The sequence below is a fragment of the Sphaerodactylus townsendi genome, linkage group LG01, assembly GCF_021028975.2.
Source record: "Sphaerodactylus townsendi isolate TG3544 linkage group LG01, MPM_Stown_v2.3, whole genome shotgun sequence".
In the NCBI taxonomy this organism is placed as follows: Eukaryota; Metazoa; Chordata; class Lepidosauria; order Squamata; family Sphaerodactylidae; genus Sphaerodactylus; species Sphaerodactylus townsendi.
The window spans coordinates 62,268,990-62,287,399 of record NC_059425.1 but is presented as its reverse complement, the minus strand read 5'-3'; the positions used below and the strand labels follow the sequence as shown (position 1 = coordinate 62,287,399).

The window sequence follows — 18,410 nt, the reverse complement described above, 5'->3', positions numbered from 1 at the left end:
CCTGGGAAGAAGCGGGGAATTGATGGAAATTGTCCCCACCCGCTCTGCTGGCAGAAGCAGCTTAACAATTGAAAAAAAAAACAGTTGTTGAACACAAGCAAAAACATTTCTGCCAAAGGTCTTCAAGATCAAACACTACCTGAAAGCCCCCATGTTCTCTTTTGATATAGTTTCTTTACATCATTCATTAGCTTCACAGCTTAGTTCTCTATGTTTTTGAAGTATATCTCTGGTGCCTTTGCCTTAAGCATTTTAGCCAGTTCTGTTTTTATACATTATCTTCCAAGACTTCCTTATACTTTCCTCTTGTTTAGACTTCTAACTCACCCACAAAGAATTAAAGCAATATCTGCCATCTAGTTTTAATCTGATCATTTCCAATAGCCTTTTGAAATGAAGCTACATAAACTCAATCCAGAATAACAGTTACAAAACATCAAAAGTAGTGAACTCTGTTTTAGGATGAAAGAATCAAAATAAATCAGCAAAGGGGGTAAACAGTGAAACCCCAGAGTTTGCAAAATGCAGCAGCTCACAAGGCTGTTCAATGCACTTATAGAGTTTAAGAAATCTGGCAACCAGTGTCTTTTTGAGGTTTTATATCGGGCTCTTTCACAGGTTTCACTTCCTCTTCTGGCTTCGGTTTAGCCTGTAAATAATGAAAGAAGGAAAATGCATTATCAAGTGACCATGGCACCGGGTTATCACAAAGGGTTTAATACACAGGTTTCAGCCTGATAGATTTCAGAATCAACAACAAAAATGAGCCATATTACATCTGTTTCCAACAGACAGTGCAAAAAAGACTGTATGTTTCGACTATCACCTACTATAAAGATGCAGCTGCTTAAAGGGTCCAACAGTTTTAATGAAGCTGTGTTGCCAGGGAAACCTTCAGATGTCTTTGGGCAGAAGGCAAAGATACCTAATATGCAAATCTTCCAAAATCTTTTACAATTTATTTTGTCCTCTTTCTAGCATTGCCATTTTTCTTCCACTGAGCAGGGAAGAGAAATGATGTAAAAACAGGATCACAAGTCAAGACTGTAAGAATGATTGGTCTTACACTGTCCTCCTTTGGCCTTTTGGTGAGATCAAATGCAGCAAGGGATTCTGGTGTCCAGTGTGCATGCACAGCAGGGAACTCAAATGGAATAGGCTCAACCAGACCATAGTTAGCCTTTAGCTCCAACTGAGGAGCCTCTGGGGGGATCTTCTGGAAATAACTAAAAAAAAAATAATGTAAAAGTTAGCAATCTCTCAGTTAGCGATCCATAAGGAAGAAAGGCAGCTCATACATGTTTTAAATAAATTAATATTGTGGATACAGGAAATTAAAGAAAATCTTCCATGCAGGCTAAGCAGCAGGTGCTGGTCTAGAATTATCATAAAGGATCATGAGCTTTTCCATATATATGAGAAATTGCACAGTTAACATGCCTTCTTTGTAATCTATATTGTTTTTATCCTATGTAGCCTACATTGGTTCTTGTATACTTGACAGAAAAATTATACTACTTATTTTCCCTCAGTTGTCTATGTCAAAGTTTTTATATATCTTGTAATTTTATGAACGCTGAAAATCTTTGATTTAAAAAAAAACATCAGTGCTGTATAGCACAATTGTGTAAGAGATTATTGTGTAAGAGATTATTTTACAATTGTGTAAGAGTTTATTTTACAAGATAGGAAGAAACCGTCCCAGGGTAGAATATAAAATCCCACCTTCCTGCAAAAACTGAACAGACATTCACTGGAATGGAATCAGATGGGGGCTGATAGGTTATACCAGTCACCACAGTCTCTCTCACAGAAATACATACCAAGAAGAATGGAGGAACACAGCTTTCACACTATGGCTGCCTGTTTTTCTTCACTGATGTTGTCCTATTCAGACAATGGACAAAGCACTAGGTTTGCCCTGTCCTTACTAAGCAGAGAAAGCGGGAAATAATACAATCTGCTGCTAGCTTGTGTCAACAGCATCATACCTAGATATATAAAGCTGCTGCCAGCAAAATGGAATCTACACACATGCATTGACTTCTGCCACTGATAGGTAATCTCCATACAACTCAGGAAGACCTCATAATTTACAAAGCATGCTTAGGATTTGCCTAAATTCACTAAGTGGGTAATAGGGATATAAATACACTCACATGAATCCATTTTCTCGCTGGCATTTTTCCAAGGTATTTTTCACTTGGGTTCCTAGTTTTCTGAAAAACAGATGGCCTGAAGGCTTAGCTGTAGTTCCAGGCCCTTTGGTTTCACCATATTCTTTGCACAACGCTTCCGCCTTGGAAAAAACTTCACAAGAAAACAACACATAAGACAGCAGAAGGTATTTTAGCTATCCTTTTGCATGCACCTTTCAGTAAATTCAGAACTTAGGTTTAAGAGAACATTAGAAACATGCATTTTAAAAATAGTTACATTTTATACAAATCTCCTGCGTACTATTAGCTATGCACGTGTCATGTCGCGTCACTAGTTTATGTCACGTCACTAGTTTAACATTAACATGTACTTGGAAAAATATTCCCAAGTTGTTCAGCAGCAGTATGAGGGTACTTTAAAAAAAATCATCCTCTGAGCAAGTCAGACTATGGTATTACAGCACCACAACATCCTCTGTTAATACAACTAGTATTTTCAACAGGGCAACGAAAGGTGGTCTCCTTGCCAAAGGAAAACTTGTCTCAGAAATCTACTGACCCACTAAGGACCTTTTCAGTTTGGTAGCAGACTCTTGCAGTGCAAACCTATGCAAAGTTACTCCACCTTGAGCCAACAGGCTTAAGCTGGAGTAACTGTATAGGACTACACTGTTGGATTCTCCTCCCATTCCTGTTTAAATCTTCAAATGTCCACATGGAATGTGTGGAAATCAAACAAAACTGATCTTTTCTTTGAGGTGGGGAGCTCATAAACAAAATACTTGCATTTTTCTGCTTCTTGCAGAGATCTTATTGCTTCTCCACATTTATCAGCAGCCAGGAGAGTTTGACCATGGTAGCAGTAAGCCTGGAGGGAAAAAGTCTGTGTTAAAAATACTTCTGGCATGTTGTGGGGAAAAATTAAAATCTTGCGTGCTTCAGCAGGTAGAAGAAGCAGGCTAGTGGAAGCAGGGTACAGGAAACAGACAACTTCTCCCACTGCTTTAGTACTGTTACAGATAAAGGCTAAGTTTTCCAAACTGAATTTTTAAACATATACTAGGTAACACATCCAAAAAATAAAGTTTCCAAAAAAGAATGGTTGAAAATAGGAACCAGAAGGCTGATGGCTATTCGATAGCTCTTTGAAAGTCTTTTCCAAGGCTTACATAGGCCATATAGAAACAGAACTTCAAATGAAGGTATTTTCGCCACTTAATTGTGTATGCTGGATCCAGACTTGACAGTGTTTGATCTGGAACGAGAAGACAGTATTATTATTACAATAGCAGTTTGTTCATGAATTCCTGTGATTAGATTTCCAATTAGCATTTTATTTGTCTTACTTCCATGGTAGCAACAGAAAGTAATTTTGCACAAGTCCCCAATTTAGTATTACTGTATGCTTTGCCTTGAATGCACATAGCTGTTAGGTGTGCTCAAGTACTGCCACAAACGAGCCAAGTGCTTCATTTACTGCATATACTCGTGTATAAGTCGACCCGCATATAAGTCGAGGCACCTAATTTTACCACAAAAAACTGGGAAAACTTATTAACTCGCGTATAAATCGAGGGTGGGAAATGAAGCAGCTGCTGGTAAATTTCAAAAATAAAAATAGATACCAATAAAATTACATCAATTGAGTCATCAGTAGGTTAAATGTTTTTGAATATTTATTTCAAAGAAAAACAGTAAACTGGCTTTGTAAGTGGAAAAGAGGGTCAACAAAAACAATATGGTTATCAACAATAACTTTAAAAGTACAAAAACCTTAGCTCAATCAGCAACCAAGCTAAAACACAAGAGTTAAAATCCTTCAAAACTGGATTCTTCATCATCATCTGTATGTCCAAATGTAACTCAACTTTTTAAGAGGGATATTATCAGAAATGGAAAATCTACTATTAGCTTCCATTGTAAACAATGGGGGATGGGGCACCCTTTTGGGGATCAATAACTTTGGATCCCCTGACCCAAACTTCACCAAACCTGGCTGGTATCATAAAGAGACTCTCCTGCTGAGACCAGCCAGGTTTGGTGAAGTTTGGTTCAGAGGGTCCAAAGTTCTGGACCCTCAAAAAGGAGTATTGCTAACTACTAATAGCTCCCATTGAAAACAATGGGGAATGGGGGCACCTCCTTTGGGGTCCATAACTTTGGACCCCCTGAACCAAACTTTACCAAACTTGACTGGTATCATCAGGAGTGTCTTGTGAGGGTACCCTGAAAATTTGGTGTCACTAGCATAAAAACTGCACCCCCTGCTGGCCGGCAAAGTAAAAACACACAAAAATTTTAATGACCCGCGTATAAGTAGAGGGGAGCTTTTTCAGCATAAAAAATGTGCTGAAAAATTCGACTTATACATGAGTATATACGGTATATTAGGTTCCAAGCAAAATTCAATACGTTTCACCTCTCTCATAATGTAGGAAGTTTATTTTGAAGAATTCTATTTCAAAACCTATTTCAAAGTCAAGATTCCTCCCAATTGAAGCAGAAGGCCATGGAATCTGTTTATTGTCCATGGAGTTTCTTCCATGTTTAAGATGCTAGGAAGTAACTACCAAACTCCATTAAAAACATAGTAATCAGTGCTAGCAACATACCTGCTTTTTGGTAGAAATTGGCTGTTTCATAGGCCAGAGCAGCTATTAGACCAGGATTGTGTTTCAACTCAATAGCTCGGGCAATTGTCACTAAGACAAAAATTAAATGTCATTTTAGTTTAGTTTACTGAATTTATATGCCACCCTTCCCCTTATGGGCTCAGGGAGACTTCCAGTCTTTCCATAGTAGGTACAATATGACAAAATCAAAATATAAAGCAACATTTAAAACCCAGTCTAAAATGAGGGCAGCAAAATTCAAGCAGTTGCATATCCAATACAAGGAGGGAAAATAGGGTGGAAATAAGGGAGAAAAGGTAGGCCCCAATGATGGAAAAACTGTAGATGCCTCAAGTATATGCCTGGTGGAACAGCTCTGTCTTACAAGCCCTGCAGAACTGCTTCAGATCCCGCAGGGGCCTGGTCTTGCAAAACAGAGCATTCCATCAGGTGGGGACTAGAGTTGAAAATTTCTTGGCCATGGCCAAGGCTAGCCAGGGATCATAGGCCAGGGATCACCAGTACATTTTCATTCACTAGTCAGTGATGTTTGGGGGACACACTGGGAGAGACCGTATTAGCCACCAACTCCAACTACATACTGAACAGCTTAAATACAGGTAATAAATAAGCCATGATCTGAGGATAATTGATTTTATTTTTTAAAAAATCTGAATAAAACTGCATTGAATTAAAATATTCCTTGATTTGAGAATAAGGCCCTGTGGCAAGAGAGACTATTTGAAAATCTCATTATTTCCCAGTTTTTCAAATTCCCTGAAGTAGTAAATCGATTTTTGTATTTATATTGGGATGTACACAGATGAAGGAGAAACATTTGCTGTGAATCACATTCTGTCCTAGAACATGAGTAGCTCAAGAAATCCAGACAGAGAGACTGATAAGAACGTGACTACCTTCTTGTGCTTCAGCTTGGCACTGGATGATGTAGGAATCTATAAGTCGGGCTTCTAAATCTCGCCCCTTTTCTACTGGAGTGATCAATTTAGGGATGTAGCTTTCCTGAACAAAAAAAAGTACAATTTTAAATGTTCTTTTGAAAGATAAAAGTGATTAATAGCTGCTTTCAGTGTTGCAAGCATCTTTTAAGTTAAATAGCAAAAAAGTTGCTGTTTGATACAGGGTTTCTATTCCTCCAGGAACAGGAATAAATTTTCTGACTGCTACCACTGGGTACACCATGCCAGGCACCTTTGAAGCATTGAGCCCAGCCTGACATTCAGAAAGGTACATGGCACAAGAGTTCTATTGTATGTTGGAATTAACTTCTCCCTCAAGAACTCCTCTGAAAGGAAAGCTAGCATGTCAGGGAGACAGAAGTTTATTTTTACACACACAATTTATTTACTTACTTCATATGTACCCAATTTTGTCCCCAATGAGGACTCTAAGTAACTTATAACACACCAAGCACACCAAGAACATGAGGAGAGCTATACAGAATACAGGGGAAAGAGGAAACACAAAGTCTTCACAGGTCAACATCATTAAGAAACACTATTTTAAAAGGAAAAGCATCCTACCTTTAAGTGTTTAAAAATCCCAGCTGCCATTTTCAAACTTCGGTGGACATCTTTTGCTTCATCTTCTGTTATGCTATAGGATTTGTAGTTTATTAGAACAACTGTCCCACAAAAATTACTCATTTTTAATATCACCCCATTAACCAGGATTCTCATTTAAAACCTCCTTCTATCTCACCTATTTTAAGGCCACAGGATGGAACAGCAGAGGGGAAAAAAGTTAAGCAATGTGCATTCCATGCCTTTAAATGACTTTGTTCTCAGCAGGTATGCTGAGTTTAAGACCCACCAAGACTTCTGGCAACTAACAGAGCAACCCAGATCCACGAGGTGGCCAAAGACAGCATTACTGCTGCACTACCGCCAGAGGGTTTTTTAGCAGTGTGGGGAGGCAGAAAAAACAAAAAGTCCTCATGGCTGCCCGAAAGCCCTCCATAGGGGAAAATGGAGTTACGTCACTCAAAAGGGTTATGTTAAGTTCATCTTCCTGGCCGCTGGCAATCCCGGGACCAAAGTGTGGTGGGAACCAACTAATGTGGGCTCCACCTCTGGAAAAGCCCCCAGTTGCGTCAACCTTCAAGTTAGGGTACCAAAAGCTGGAAGTGGTGGCCAGAAGCAGTTGGGTGCTGAAGAGCTCCGCAGTGCCCACTGCCTCCCTGTTTGCATTCCTGGCTGGTGTAAGTGCCATTTATGCCAGCTGAGAGGGTAAACATGTCAGCGTGAGCCTGCGCCACCTCTGATAGCAGTTCAGCCCCTTTCATCTGGATTGGGCTGCCCAGCTGCAATTGTAAGCATAATCATTTTATTGTCATTGTGCACACACAACGAAATTTACAGCAGCATTCCTGAATGCACACAATTTCATACCCCATCCTCACTTTCCCCTTCCTCCACCCATCCCTACACAGCCCCAAACACATCAACACGAAGCCACAGAGTTCAGCATAGCCACAGCTCTAGAGTAGAAGCTGTCTCTAAACCTCTTTGTCGTAGTTTTTTATAGAGCTGTATCGTCTGCCAGATGGTAACAGTTCAAAAAGAGAGTGTGCTGGATGAGATGGGTCTCTCAGAATATTTTGGGCTTTCTTTAGGCTTTGGGAATTATAGAGTTCTTCCAAGGAGGGGAGAGGGCAGCTGATAATCCTCTGTGCAGTAGTGATCACCCTTTGGAGCGCCTTCCTATCTGCCACTGTGCAACTGGAGAACCGTACACAGATGCAGTAGGTTAAGAGAGTAAAACATGACAAATTTTAAATAGGATTGGCACTCTCATCAGCATAGGATTGGTTATTAGCAATATTTGGAAAAACTGCTGTTTGGGGGCCACAATGAATTGGGGGGCTGGGACAACAAGTCATTGGGAAATTTCTCTACAATCTCGATCATCTCCTCTAATAGTACAAACTGTAAGGGCTAGAGTAAGAAGCTTCACCTCCCCACACTTTTTTCTCTGCTCTTCAATTGCTTTTGCCTCCTAGAACAGTGCTCAATTCTCAGACCTTTTCTGATTTTTTTTGTTTAGTTCACAAAGCCATATTTCCCCTGTAGACCCAAGTATGGAGCTCTGAGATCCTGGTTTTGTTGCTTGAATCCCCAAAACAGGGTGCTCACTGCCAGAGGAACAGTTGCTTCAGCTGGCAGAATGTTCTGCCCTTAGCCAAACAGAGTGGCAGAATTCAGCTCTTAGTAATAACGTAACAGTGCTTATGAGAATACTTACTCTTCTTTCCCAGCCAGCCTGGATGCGTATTTAGTATACCACAAAGCCACATTAAATCCTATGGAAACAAGCTCAAATACAGCATCTTGCTGGGCACTAAAAGGAAACAAAAACCAACCCGATCATGTGGTTTCCTGCACAATAATAGCATTCCTTTTTCTAAAATACAACATACTGTAACTATTAAGTCTATCTTTAGAGAGCTACAAAACAAAACTGCTTGTGTTGGCTATATTCCCCTTCAGTCCTATTCCACATCACATGAGCAAACCCCCAAGTATTCAAATGTTCACAAAGATGCTTGACGGCCTGAAAACAACAATTGTCTATTGGGAAACAATTATTGCTTTGTTTAAGTTAGAACTAGATTGGGATAAAGCATCCCAGTCTCCATTAACTCCTCAACCATCTCAAATATTGAAGGCATAGAAATAGAAATCAACTATGTTACTACAGAATTTATAGTCTCCCAGTTAACACCACTGAGAATATAACAGTTCCTTCCATTTTCACAAAAATGGAATTCCTCTTATACAAGAAAGCATTCAAGCTCAAGAACAAATTTAACTGTATTGTAAATGTTCACCTAAGTTTATATTCTCAGTTGGAGCTTTCCTTTTTTTCTTCATAAATAACTTATGTTCCAAATAACTGTTATATGAAGATAAAAAGCCAGTTTACATTTCTATTTCCAGAGATCAGTTTGTCTAGTAACTTAAAGTGTTTTTATTTCTTAATGCATATTCATGGTTGCATTGACACTTCTTTTACTCAAGCATGCAAACGTAAGCAAACACAAATAGTATGGTGTGAATTAAGCAAGTTTGCATAAGAAAGTTCAAAGAACCTGCTGGATTATACTATGGGTGCATCTACTCCAGTATCAACAGTGGTCAATCACGTAATTCTGGGAAATTCATTAGTAGGGCATGAAAGTAACGATCTTTCCGCCACCCATTATTTTTTGGTATTCAGAAACTTCTGAACCTGAATATTCTAGTTAGATCCACAAATGGCAGAACCCTGTTAGAGAAACATCCCCCCCCCTTTGTTCACCACTCATAATCTAAAATTCAAGGCTTCATTGACATTTTGGCGAAAATCAATTATAAAGAACGAAAAAATGTGTTTCATGTGATGACAAGGAAAAGTCATAGATTTTTGGCAAAGATAGCCAGTAGAAGCAAGGAAATCATAAAGGTCTCTAGTGACCCTTGCTCAAGCACAGTTTGAATTCATAGCATTCAGAGACAGAGAATAAGTTTCAGAAGGAGTGGCTATCACAAAGACTAGAATTGTAGAAGATAAAGCAGACACACCCAGAATAATGGAAGCTGATAACAAAATGAGTGCTTATGTGGATTCTTAATGCATTGATCCATATTTTCTCACAGCGTTGAGCTGTGGTTGACTTTTCTGAAAAGTTGTAGCAGAAACTAAGTTGTATGTGCTGGCACGCTTTGTAGAGCTTATTTTTGAGTCAACATGCACAAAATCAAACCACCGTGGTTTTTTTGCTCCTGAGGTAACATGTAAATATTTATGAAAAGCAAATTTCAGTGGGTTAGTTTATTGAAGCAACCCCTGAACATGCAACTTTATGCTCACATAGATGAAATAAGAGAAAGGATACTAAAGATTTAATAGGTGGTCTAACCCCCTGCCCTTCGTGGGAAGATCTCTTGCTGCTTATGGTACCAGTCCACACAGAGCTGCTTCACTCTAAAGCCACTGAAGTAAATGGGATTACACAAAAGTAACCCTGTACAAGATTAAACAGTTAATATCTCTACTGCTGTCTGGAAAGTCCAGTTTTAAGCACTGGAGCCCATACTACCCACATACCTTGGTATTTGCCCTTGTAAGGTATCTGTCCACTTAAAATTCTGAATGTATCTCAACTTGCTGTCTTGCGAAGAGTCATCCAGTGAAATGATGAACCCTGTTAATAAAAATAAAGAATTGTAATAATTGCTTTGTGAATCAGGGAATTTAAACATTATCCTTGACGCTTGTTCCTGTATTCCCACTATATATAGTAATTATGAAATAATCCTTAATCTTCTATTAAAGTTTTAAGGCTTAAAACCAGTGATACTCACTCAGTGGCTTAGGAGCCACATTTTGGCTCTTTGACATGCCACTCGTGGCTCTGTGAGCATGGGTAACCAATGTGGCACCTGACCCACATTTCAGGAAAGTGGGCTTACGGTTGGCAAGTAGTGTTTACCTGGAAACAGCTGCCACCAAAAGAACAGGTAAGTTGCAAGCCTCCCTGAGGTGCAGATTTCATGCCAGGGATGAAAGGAAATGTGGATGGAAAACTATCAAGAGTTTGTTAGGGAAGGGGTATACAGACTTTTGCATTTTCTGTGTCAAGAGAACTGGGTAGCCCAGGGGTAGGGAACCTGCGGCTCTCCAGATGTTCAGGAACTACAATTCCCATCAGCCCCTACCAGCATGGCCAATTGGCCATGCTGACTGATGGGAATTACAGTTGCTGAGGCCATCTGGAAGCTGTATGGGGTATAGTCCTAATTTATCTACAGTTCCTGGGAAGTATAATTCAGCCTCTTGCTCTATGATTCACCATATGCCAATATCTCCTTTCTATTTTATTTTATTTACTGTGAGTTATTTATAAACACAGCAAAGACAATCTATGCTTAAAAGCTCAAGTCAGAGATTAAGTTTCTGTATTTTACTTACAAAACCAACTAACCAATTACACCAACTGGCTCGCTCGCTTACCTTTCAAGAGTGAAAAATAAGTTTCAGTTGAATTTTTCATCATATCTGGAGTACAACTCAAATCTGTAAAAAGCTCCATGAGTTGTGTTCTTGATAACCTCAAATCACTATATAAAAGCAAAAATAACCATTTAAAAGTAACCATTCATTTTTCAGATAGATAATTCAGAGTTGCAACAATGTTGAAGGTAAAAAAAAGCATGACTTCTGTCAAGATTCACTGTGTGTTTTGAAAGTCCCTGGGAATTCAGATCAACTTACTTGCATATCTTGGTTGCAGCAGGAGTGGTGACCACCCCATAGTAATTGAATGAGACAGGAGCTGTAGCCTTTAAAGGGTTTCGATGAAACCAGTGAGTCATTTTCCTTGAGTACTTCCTTCAGGATTACAGCTTTAGCAATCCTAAAGTGAGAAAGATAAAAAGTTGGATCCTAAATTAGGGTTGGATCCTAAATTAGTGCAAACAGAAAATGCTTGTGTAAACACATCTTCCCTGCCTTCCCCAACATGCCCCCCAAATCCTTTGTTGATGGTCATGGAACCCTAATAAACATACCCAACAGTACAGAAGGCTGTAGTAAAGAGGCAGATGGGGGTGGGGGGATCTTTTTTAAATTCCTCATCTGGAGTAAACACAGGAGGAAATGTTTTCTCTTTGAGCAGGAAGGATGTTGAGAAAATTTTGCCCAATTTGCCTCCTTTCCTCCCCTTCCCCCTATATTTTAAGATCACTGACCTTCAGCAGAATGTGGCCAATATACACAGAAAGCTACTGAGGGAAGATTCATGTTCACAAGTTCTTTCTTCTTGTATTTAATATATGCAAACACACACATACACCATTCAAAAAGAATCACTGATAGTTATAAATAAACCATCTTGTATTTTTTTAAACAACTATCTTCTTAAAAGGGTAACCCATGATTCTGAACAATTATATATGATACTAGCAGGCCCGGCCATGCGTTGCTGTGGCAATTGTCATTCTCATCACAGTCCGCAACCCACACAGATGTCCATGCAGGTCCAATGATCCGCAGCATAGCCTTTTGGGGTGGTCAAATGGAATCCCTCTTTCCCTTTTCAATTCACATTGTTATATGGTGGTGTCTTTTTTTTAGTATAAGGTAACCCTTTCCATTCCACAATGGAAGTGTCCAGAGTGTGAATCCTGCTGTCCATGAGGCTGGTTGACACGCACAGTCCTGGCTTGGGTAAGGCAGAACTGGGGCAAGCAGGCTATCCCAGTCAGGCAGCAGAGGCAGGGTGGTGAGGTGCTCAGATCGAGGCCAGCTCCCTGGGTTCTTAAAGGGCCACATGCAAAAGAAGTGGAGCCGATAGTGTTGGTTCGCCCCCACCCCGCAGATTTTCTTAGAAGAAAAAGGCAAACTCCAACTTGCTTTTAGTAAAAGAGAGCTGTGGCGAATATGGGCGAGGAAGTGGGTAATTGGTGGTTGGATGTGAGGGAGGGCAGAGTGAGGTGTGTGAGGATGAGCTGGATGTGTATGAGAGTATGTGTGTTGTGTGGTAGTAGTGGGTGAGGCACAGAGAGTGAAAGTTACCTGCATGGGGGGGGGGACCCCCACCTGATGTCTCACATAGCAAAGTGTGTATGTGTTTCACTTCCACTCGTATTACTTACCAGTATGGCCTGTGTACTGTTTTCACAGCTCATCTGTGGCCATCTGCGTGAACATTCTAAGGGCAAACCAAGCCCTCAGGCCACAGACATGCTGCATGAACATTCTAAGGGTGACAGTTGAACACAAACAGCTTCATGGCCTGGTGCACCAGGAGAAAGACGTTTTACCTGGCTCAGGTATGGATTTTCGGCGATGTGAAGGTCTGATTACCTGCCCGCAACAGGGAGGGACGTCCTGTGAAAATTTGGGGGCGATCTGTCCAGGAGCTTCTGAGGGAGACCATCAGGGACAAACTCACGGTTTGATTTATATATATATAGATATAAACCAGTGTTTGTCTCAGCTAACTCCACTGAAATCCTGACATTTTGAAAAGGTGTATTTGGAAGCCTATAAAGATGTGTTTTTTAAATGTCTCCTAAACTGTGTTTATTATGATGCTTGATTTATAATGAGTAAAGTGACTGCATGTTTTTGGGTTAATTAATAATAATTTATTTTGAGGGATCAGAAATGCGTTCTCAGCTGCATCAACCAGATTTGCTAGTCAGGATTTCTATCAAAAGACCCATTTTTAACTGCTTTCCGACTTTGTGAGGTCACCATAATTTGAATTACCAATTCATCAGGGATGTTGTCAACATAATTAAGCTTTAGTCCTTCTTAAGCTACAGTGACCTGAACTGCACACAACTGCAGATCTATACAGAGGCATTATAGTATTGGCTTTTTTGTTTTCAACCCCTATTCTAAAATTCCCCAAACATGCTTTTTGCATTTTTCACTGCACAATAAATTGACATTTTCACTAAGCTTTACTCTACAACCTTTCAATTGCAATCTAAGCCTGTTAAGACCCCATCTGGTTATATTTCAAGTTATTAATTTTTGTGTATCACCTTACATTTTCAACACTGAAATTCATTTGTCGCTTCCCACACATCCAGTTCAGAAAGATCACCCTGCAGATCTTTGCAAGCAGCTCTGGTTTTCACCATCCTGAATAATTGGGTGGTATCTGCAAATTTGGCTACCACATTGCTCACACATTCCAAATAATTTATGATATCTCCTGTTACTCCACTCCGCTGAAAACAGCACCTTAATCCAAGAGGGCTGTTTACTGGTGGAATACCCTCTTGCATTATGGGATGGGTCCTTGCACCAAAGAAGCATGCCACCATAAGCAGGTGGTAGGACACAAGCCTATGTCCATCATTATTTGGAGAAATGTAGAAAATGAGTTTCTTACAACGGTTGTCTCAGATCCAGTCTCATATACAGAAGCCCTTTATTACCACAACTTTGATAAAATCATCACAGACAAGATATGCTGTGTTCCAAAAATAAAACTTCGTTTAGTAATGATGAAATTGTCCCACTCTAGAAAGAAACTGCCCACTTCCCTTTAACATGAGATAGGTATTATATTGGGGAGGTGTATCAAAAAGAGACACAGGTGGCATCTCAAAAAGCCATATGCAGCTTCTAATCCACTGTATATCACTGCTGTATACAAACCATGTGATTCTACCTAGTGAGGTGCACAAAGAGAGAATTGTGCACTTTCTGGTGGTGGCATTAACATTTCCACTGTAAACAACCACAGGCAATGTTATTTTTTTTAATGCTCCTGGAAACAATTTAAAAAGGGGTAGATAAACTAAATAACTGACCTTCGCTCATCCAACACTGCCTCCTCTTTGGTAAGAACCTCCAAAGCTCTGAGATGAACAGTTTCTTGTGTGAGAAAGCAGGGATTATGGAAACGCAGGTTACCGGTTCTCTAAATACAAGTGGCTAGTAACAACTTGCTTTAAATGATGAAAAGAATAAAACTGCTTTAAAGTCAGGAACATTATGCTCCGAACTACTGCAAAGCATTCTAATTCTGTGTTCACCAGAAAACCGTGAAGTTCGACATCACCAGAAATTAAAACGGCGGCTGCTGTGCCAGCACACAAGCTATAATAAAATGACCGAGGCAAAACTCCAGCCCTCCAGCCCAGGATTCTTGACCCCTGAACTTTCATTCAATCAGGAAGACTTAACTCAATTCCCTTCCTCAGAGAAAGGCAACACTATTCACCTTCTCCCAAGCAAATAGTACCTCCTTGAGGCAGCTGAAATAGCGCTTTCAGCTTAGGCAGAGAAAAAGCTTGAACAGCTCCGCTTCCGCCCCTCTGTATGGCATGGCTTCCTAGGCCTCATGTGAAAGCTGCCTACGAAGCAGCCTACATAAGAACATATGCAACTTATCCCTGGAATCAGGCTCCATCCCTGAAGACTGGAAGATGGCCAATGTCACAACAATCTTTAAGAAAGGATCTAGGGGGGACCCGGGAAATTACAGGCCAGTCAGTTTGACATCTGTTCCTGGTAAATTAGTAGAATCTATCATTAAAGATAAAATTACAAAACATGTAGAAAAGCAAGACCTGCTGAGAAAGAGTCAGCATGGCTTTTGCAGAGGCAAATCCTGTCTTACAAACTTACTAGAGTTCTTTGAGGGTGTAAACAGGCATGTGGACAGGGGTGAACCGGTGGACATTGTCTACTTGGATTTCCAAAAGGCTTTTGACAAAGTTCCTCACCAGAGACTGTTGAGAAAACTCAGCAATGAAGGAATAAGAGGGGATGTCCTCCTATGGATTAAAAACTGGTTGAGAAACAGGAAACAAAGAGTGGGTGTAAATGGGAAGTTCTCACAATGGAGAGATGTCGGGAGTGGTGTCCCCCAAGGATCCGTTTTGGGACCAGTGCTCTTTAACCTATTCATAAATGACCTGGAAGTAGGGGTGGGTAGCGTGGTGGCCAAGTTTGCAGATGATACCAAATTGGGTATTATGGTAAGAACCACAAAGGATTGATAAGAACTCCAAACGTAACTTGATAAATTAGGTGAGTGGACTCAGAAATGGCAAATGCAGTTCAATGTAGCAAAATGTAAAGTGATGCACATAGGGGCAAAAAATCCAAACTTCACATACACGCTACAGGGGTCAGTGCTATCAGTCACAGACCAGGAAAGGGATTTAGGCGTCTTAGTTGATAGTTCCATGGGAATGTCAACTCAATGCATGGCAGCTGTGAAAAAGGCAAACTCTATGCTGGGGATCATTAAAAAAGGAATTGATAATAAAACTGCAAAGATTGTCATGCCCTTATATAAAGCAGTGGTGCGACCGCACTTGGAGTACTGTGTCCAGTTCTGGTCGCTGCATCTCAAAAAGGATATTGAGGAGATAGAAAAAGTGCAGAGAAGGGCAACAAGGATGATTGAGGGACTGGAGCACCTTCCCTATGAGGAGAGGCTGCAGCGTTTGGGACTCTTTAGTTTGGAGAGGAGGCGGCTATGTTTGGAGAGGGGGGATATGATTGAAGTCTACAAAATTATGCATGGGGTAGAAAATGTTGACAGAGAGAAATTTGTCTCTCTTTCTCACAATACTAGAACCAGGGGGCATTCATTGAAAATGCTGGGGGGAAGAATTAGGACTAATAAAAGGAAACACTTCTTCACGCAACGTGTGATTGGTGTTTGGAATATGCTGCTGTAACCCCCATGCCCTGAATGGATTGGCCCAGAATGGGTTGACCCAGTAAGGGGGTGGAGACTCGGAGCAGCAGAGAGGCTGAAAGAGCTCTTTTGCAGAAGAACAAGGCTACCAGACTCGGACCTTGATTTCTATAAGCCCTTAACACCTTGTTAAGGTAATTGCAATATTGTTGGAAACTACTGGGAAGGTAGTTGTTGTTTTTGCTATGTTGTAAATGTTGGAGTTTATTGTTTCAGGGTTTTCTTTTGTGGTTGTAATGGGTGAGAGTTCTCCTGGAGACCTTCATCATGTTGCAACCTGTTCATCAAGCCCTTGGAGTCTTCAGGAGCCAGCCAACTTGCAAAGAAGAATTTGGACTTGGCAATATCAGTAGACTGTAAATAGAAGGACTTGAAATGCAACCTGAACAGGACCTTGAATTGTAACGTTAAATGTTGATGTTTTAAAAGTGTTAATTGTAAAGAAAAGTAAACCATTTTGTTGTTTAAAAATTGTTGTTGCAACTCATTCCAAGTACTGCCCCACAGAACCCACAAGCTGAGGTTACACTGCCACAGGAGGTGGTGATGGCCACTAACCTGGATAGCTTTAAAAGGGGCTTGGACAGATTTATGGAGGAGAAGTCGATTTATGGCTACCAATCTTGATCCTCTTTGATCTGAGATTGCAAATGCCTTAACAGACCAGGTGATCGGGAGCAACAGCCGTAGAAGGCCATTGCGTTCACATCCTACATGTGAGCTCCCAAAGGCACCTGGTGGGCCACTGCGAGTAGCAGAGAGCTGGACTAGATGGACTTTGGTCTGATCCAGCTGGCTTGTTCTTATGTTCTTATGAAAACACAAGCAATATAAGAGCACCGGTGACGTTTGCTATTCCACTTCTCCCTTTTGTAACACAAACCCTATCATAATTATGGGCAGACATAACTAGGAATAAATTTATCACCCTAATCAGTGAGTGAAAAATAAACTGAACACATCTGACTTTAGTTTTGAAAAATATTAATAGGATAAATGGCCTCTATTGCTTTGACTCAAGGTCTTGTTTTCACAACCATGGTCATGTTTAATCATTGTGGACTGCAATTATAAGACCGTTTGAAAAGAAATTGCACTGAACTCAATGAGATCCACCTCGGTGTAAATAGGATTAGGAATCCGGAGAGTTTGCCCCCTTTAAATAAACGAGTCCTTCCTCTTCCTCTATCATATCCTTTACCTCTGAATTACTGGTGGATGCAATTGGGTTATTAATTTTGATTCAATAAGGCCACCTCCGCAAGGAGGTTTATATTACGGTATAACTTTCTTCGGTAAATATTCCATCTATATCTTATATTGATTACGAAACCGAAAACAGCTGCTCCCCGTTGGCTCTGCCTAGGGACGTTCACCAATGACTGCTATTTTCCTCACGTAAGACGTTTTTAAAAAATAATTATACAAGCAATAACAGTCTGGGCAAGCTACAAAAAACTCTCCGAGAGAAAAGTCGGGAGATAGACAAAGCGTCGAATTTCAGAGGCAGCCGTGCCCTCAGTCCTGGTCTATTGATATCAGTTGCGTTGACTTGCTCTTCCATCATTTTTAATGGGCTGGTAGTAACAAGGAACAGTTCGGGGACGGGTCGCAGCCTGCCCTATTGTCTGAACGAGAAAATGACCTTCGGGAGGGGTGTGTGTGTGTGTACGTGGGCAAAGTGGGAAAACGGACCAACTACCTGAAGAAGATCGAAGCGGAACAGACTTCCCCAGTAAGGCAGCCCCCAATTCCAACGCACCCATCCTACAAAGAGATCAGCGCGTCTAGACGCCTTGGTTTCAAAGGCGTCCAAAGGGCGTTTTGACTGCCCGGGACAGGGACTGGCCGCTAAACTCCCAACCGACCGGGGAGTTCTGACATTTCAAGGAAGGAAACACCCGGCTTCCACTTACCTGAGACGGAGTAATTACCCCCCAGAAAGCCAAAAGTGGTAGAGAAGCGCGCAGATTATATATTTCCTCTTTGGTGCAGCCCGATGCTTCTGGGCAACAGTAAACCAAGTAGAATGCCGCGGGTCACGTGTCCTTCATTGCCCAAGCAAGGGACAGGGAACGAGGCGGAAGTGTTTCGGAACCGATGGAGCCTGGAGCCCAACACCCCGATCCTTCACACCCGTATTAGAGAAACTTAAACACGCAAAAATAAATATGCTCACGCGCAGAAGCCCGACCGCACGGAGATGTCCGCGAGACTCCGAACACAACAAGAAGCATCATCAATATGTCTCACTTCCTGTTTTTATTTGGACACAGGCGGGGCTAGAGAGTGGTGCAACTGCAGGTGAGCCGCTCTTGGCAGATCTCTATGGTGCCTCTCCAATAGTTTCCTCCAGCTTGTGGTGGGGGGATCGTCTTTCGACAGCCGGAAGTGTTGCTA

At 41.0% G+C, this 18,410-nt stretch overlaps 1 protein-coding gene across 2 annotated transcripts; it reads right to left on the bottom strand.

Moving 5' to 3' along the window:
* Nucleotides 1-154: 154 nt before the first annotated feature.
* BROX (BRO1 domain and CAAX motif containing) lies at nucleotides 155-18,290 on the bottom strand. 2 transcript variants are annotated; one of them, XM_048501785.1, is made up of 13 exons: nucleotides 17,927-18,290; nucleotides 11,048-11,189; nucleotides 10,787-10,893; nucleotides 9,881-9,977; nucleotides 8,036-8,131; nucleotides 6,316-6,388; nucleotides 5,689-5,794; nucleotides 4,772-4,861; nucleotides 3,329-3,414; nucleotides 2,946-3,027; nucleotides 2,160-2,310; nucleotides 1,067-1,226; nucleotides 155-649 (listed from the first exon to the last, which is right to left on the bottom strand). In XM_048501785.1, exons 2-13 carry the CDS (start codon nucleotides 11,146-11,148, stop codon nucleotides 563-565), a joined length of 1,236 nt encoding a protein of 411 aa, XP_048357742.1. In that variant the 5' UTR covers nucleotides 11,149-11,189; nucleotides 17,927-18,290; the 3' UTR covers nucleotides 155-562. The 2 variants fall into 2 exon arrangements, with proteins under 2 accessions (XP_048357742.1, XP_048357825.1); XM_048501868.1 differs by having other exon boundaries at nucleotides 18,190-18,290.
* Between the last annotated feature and the right edge of the window lie 120 nt (nucleotides 18,291-18,410).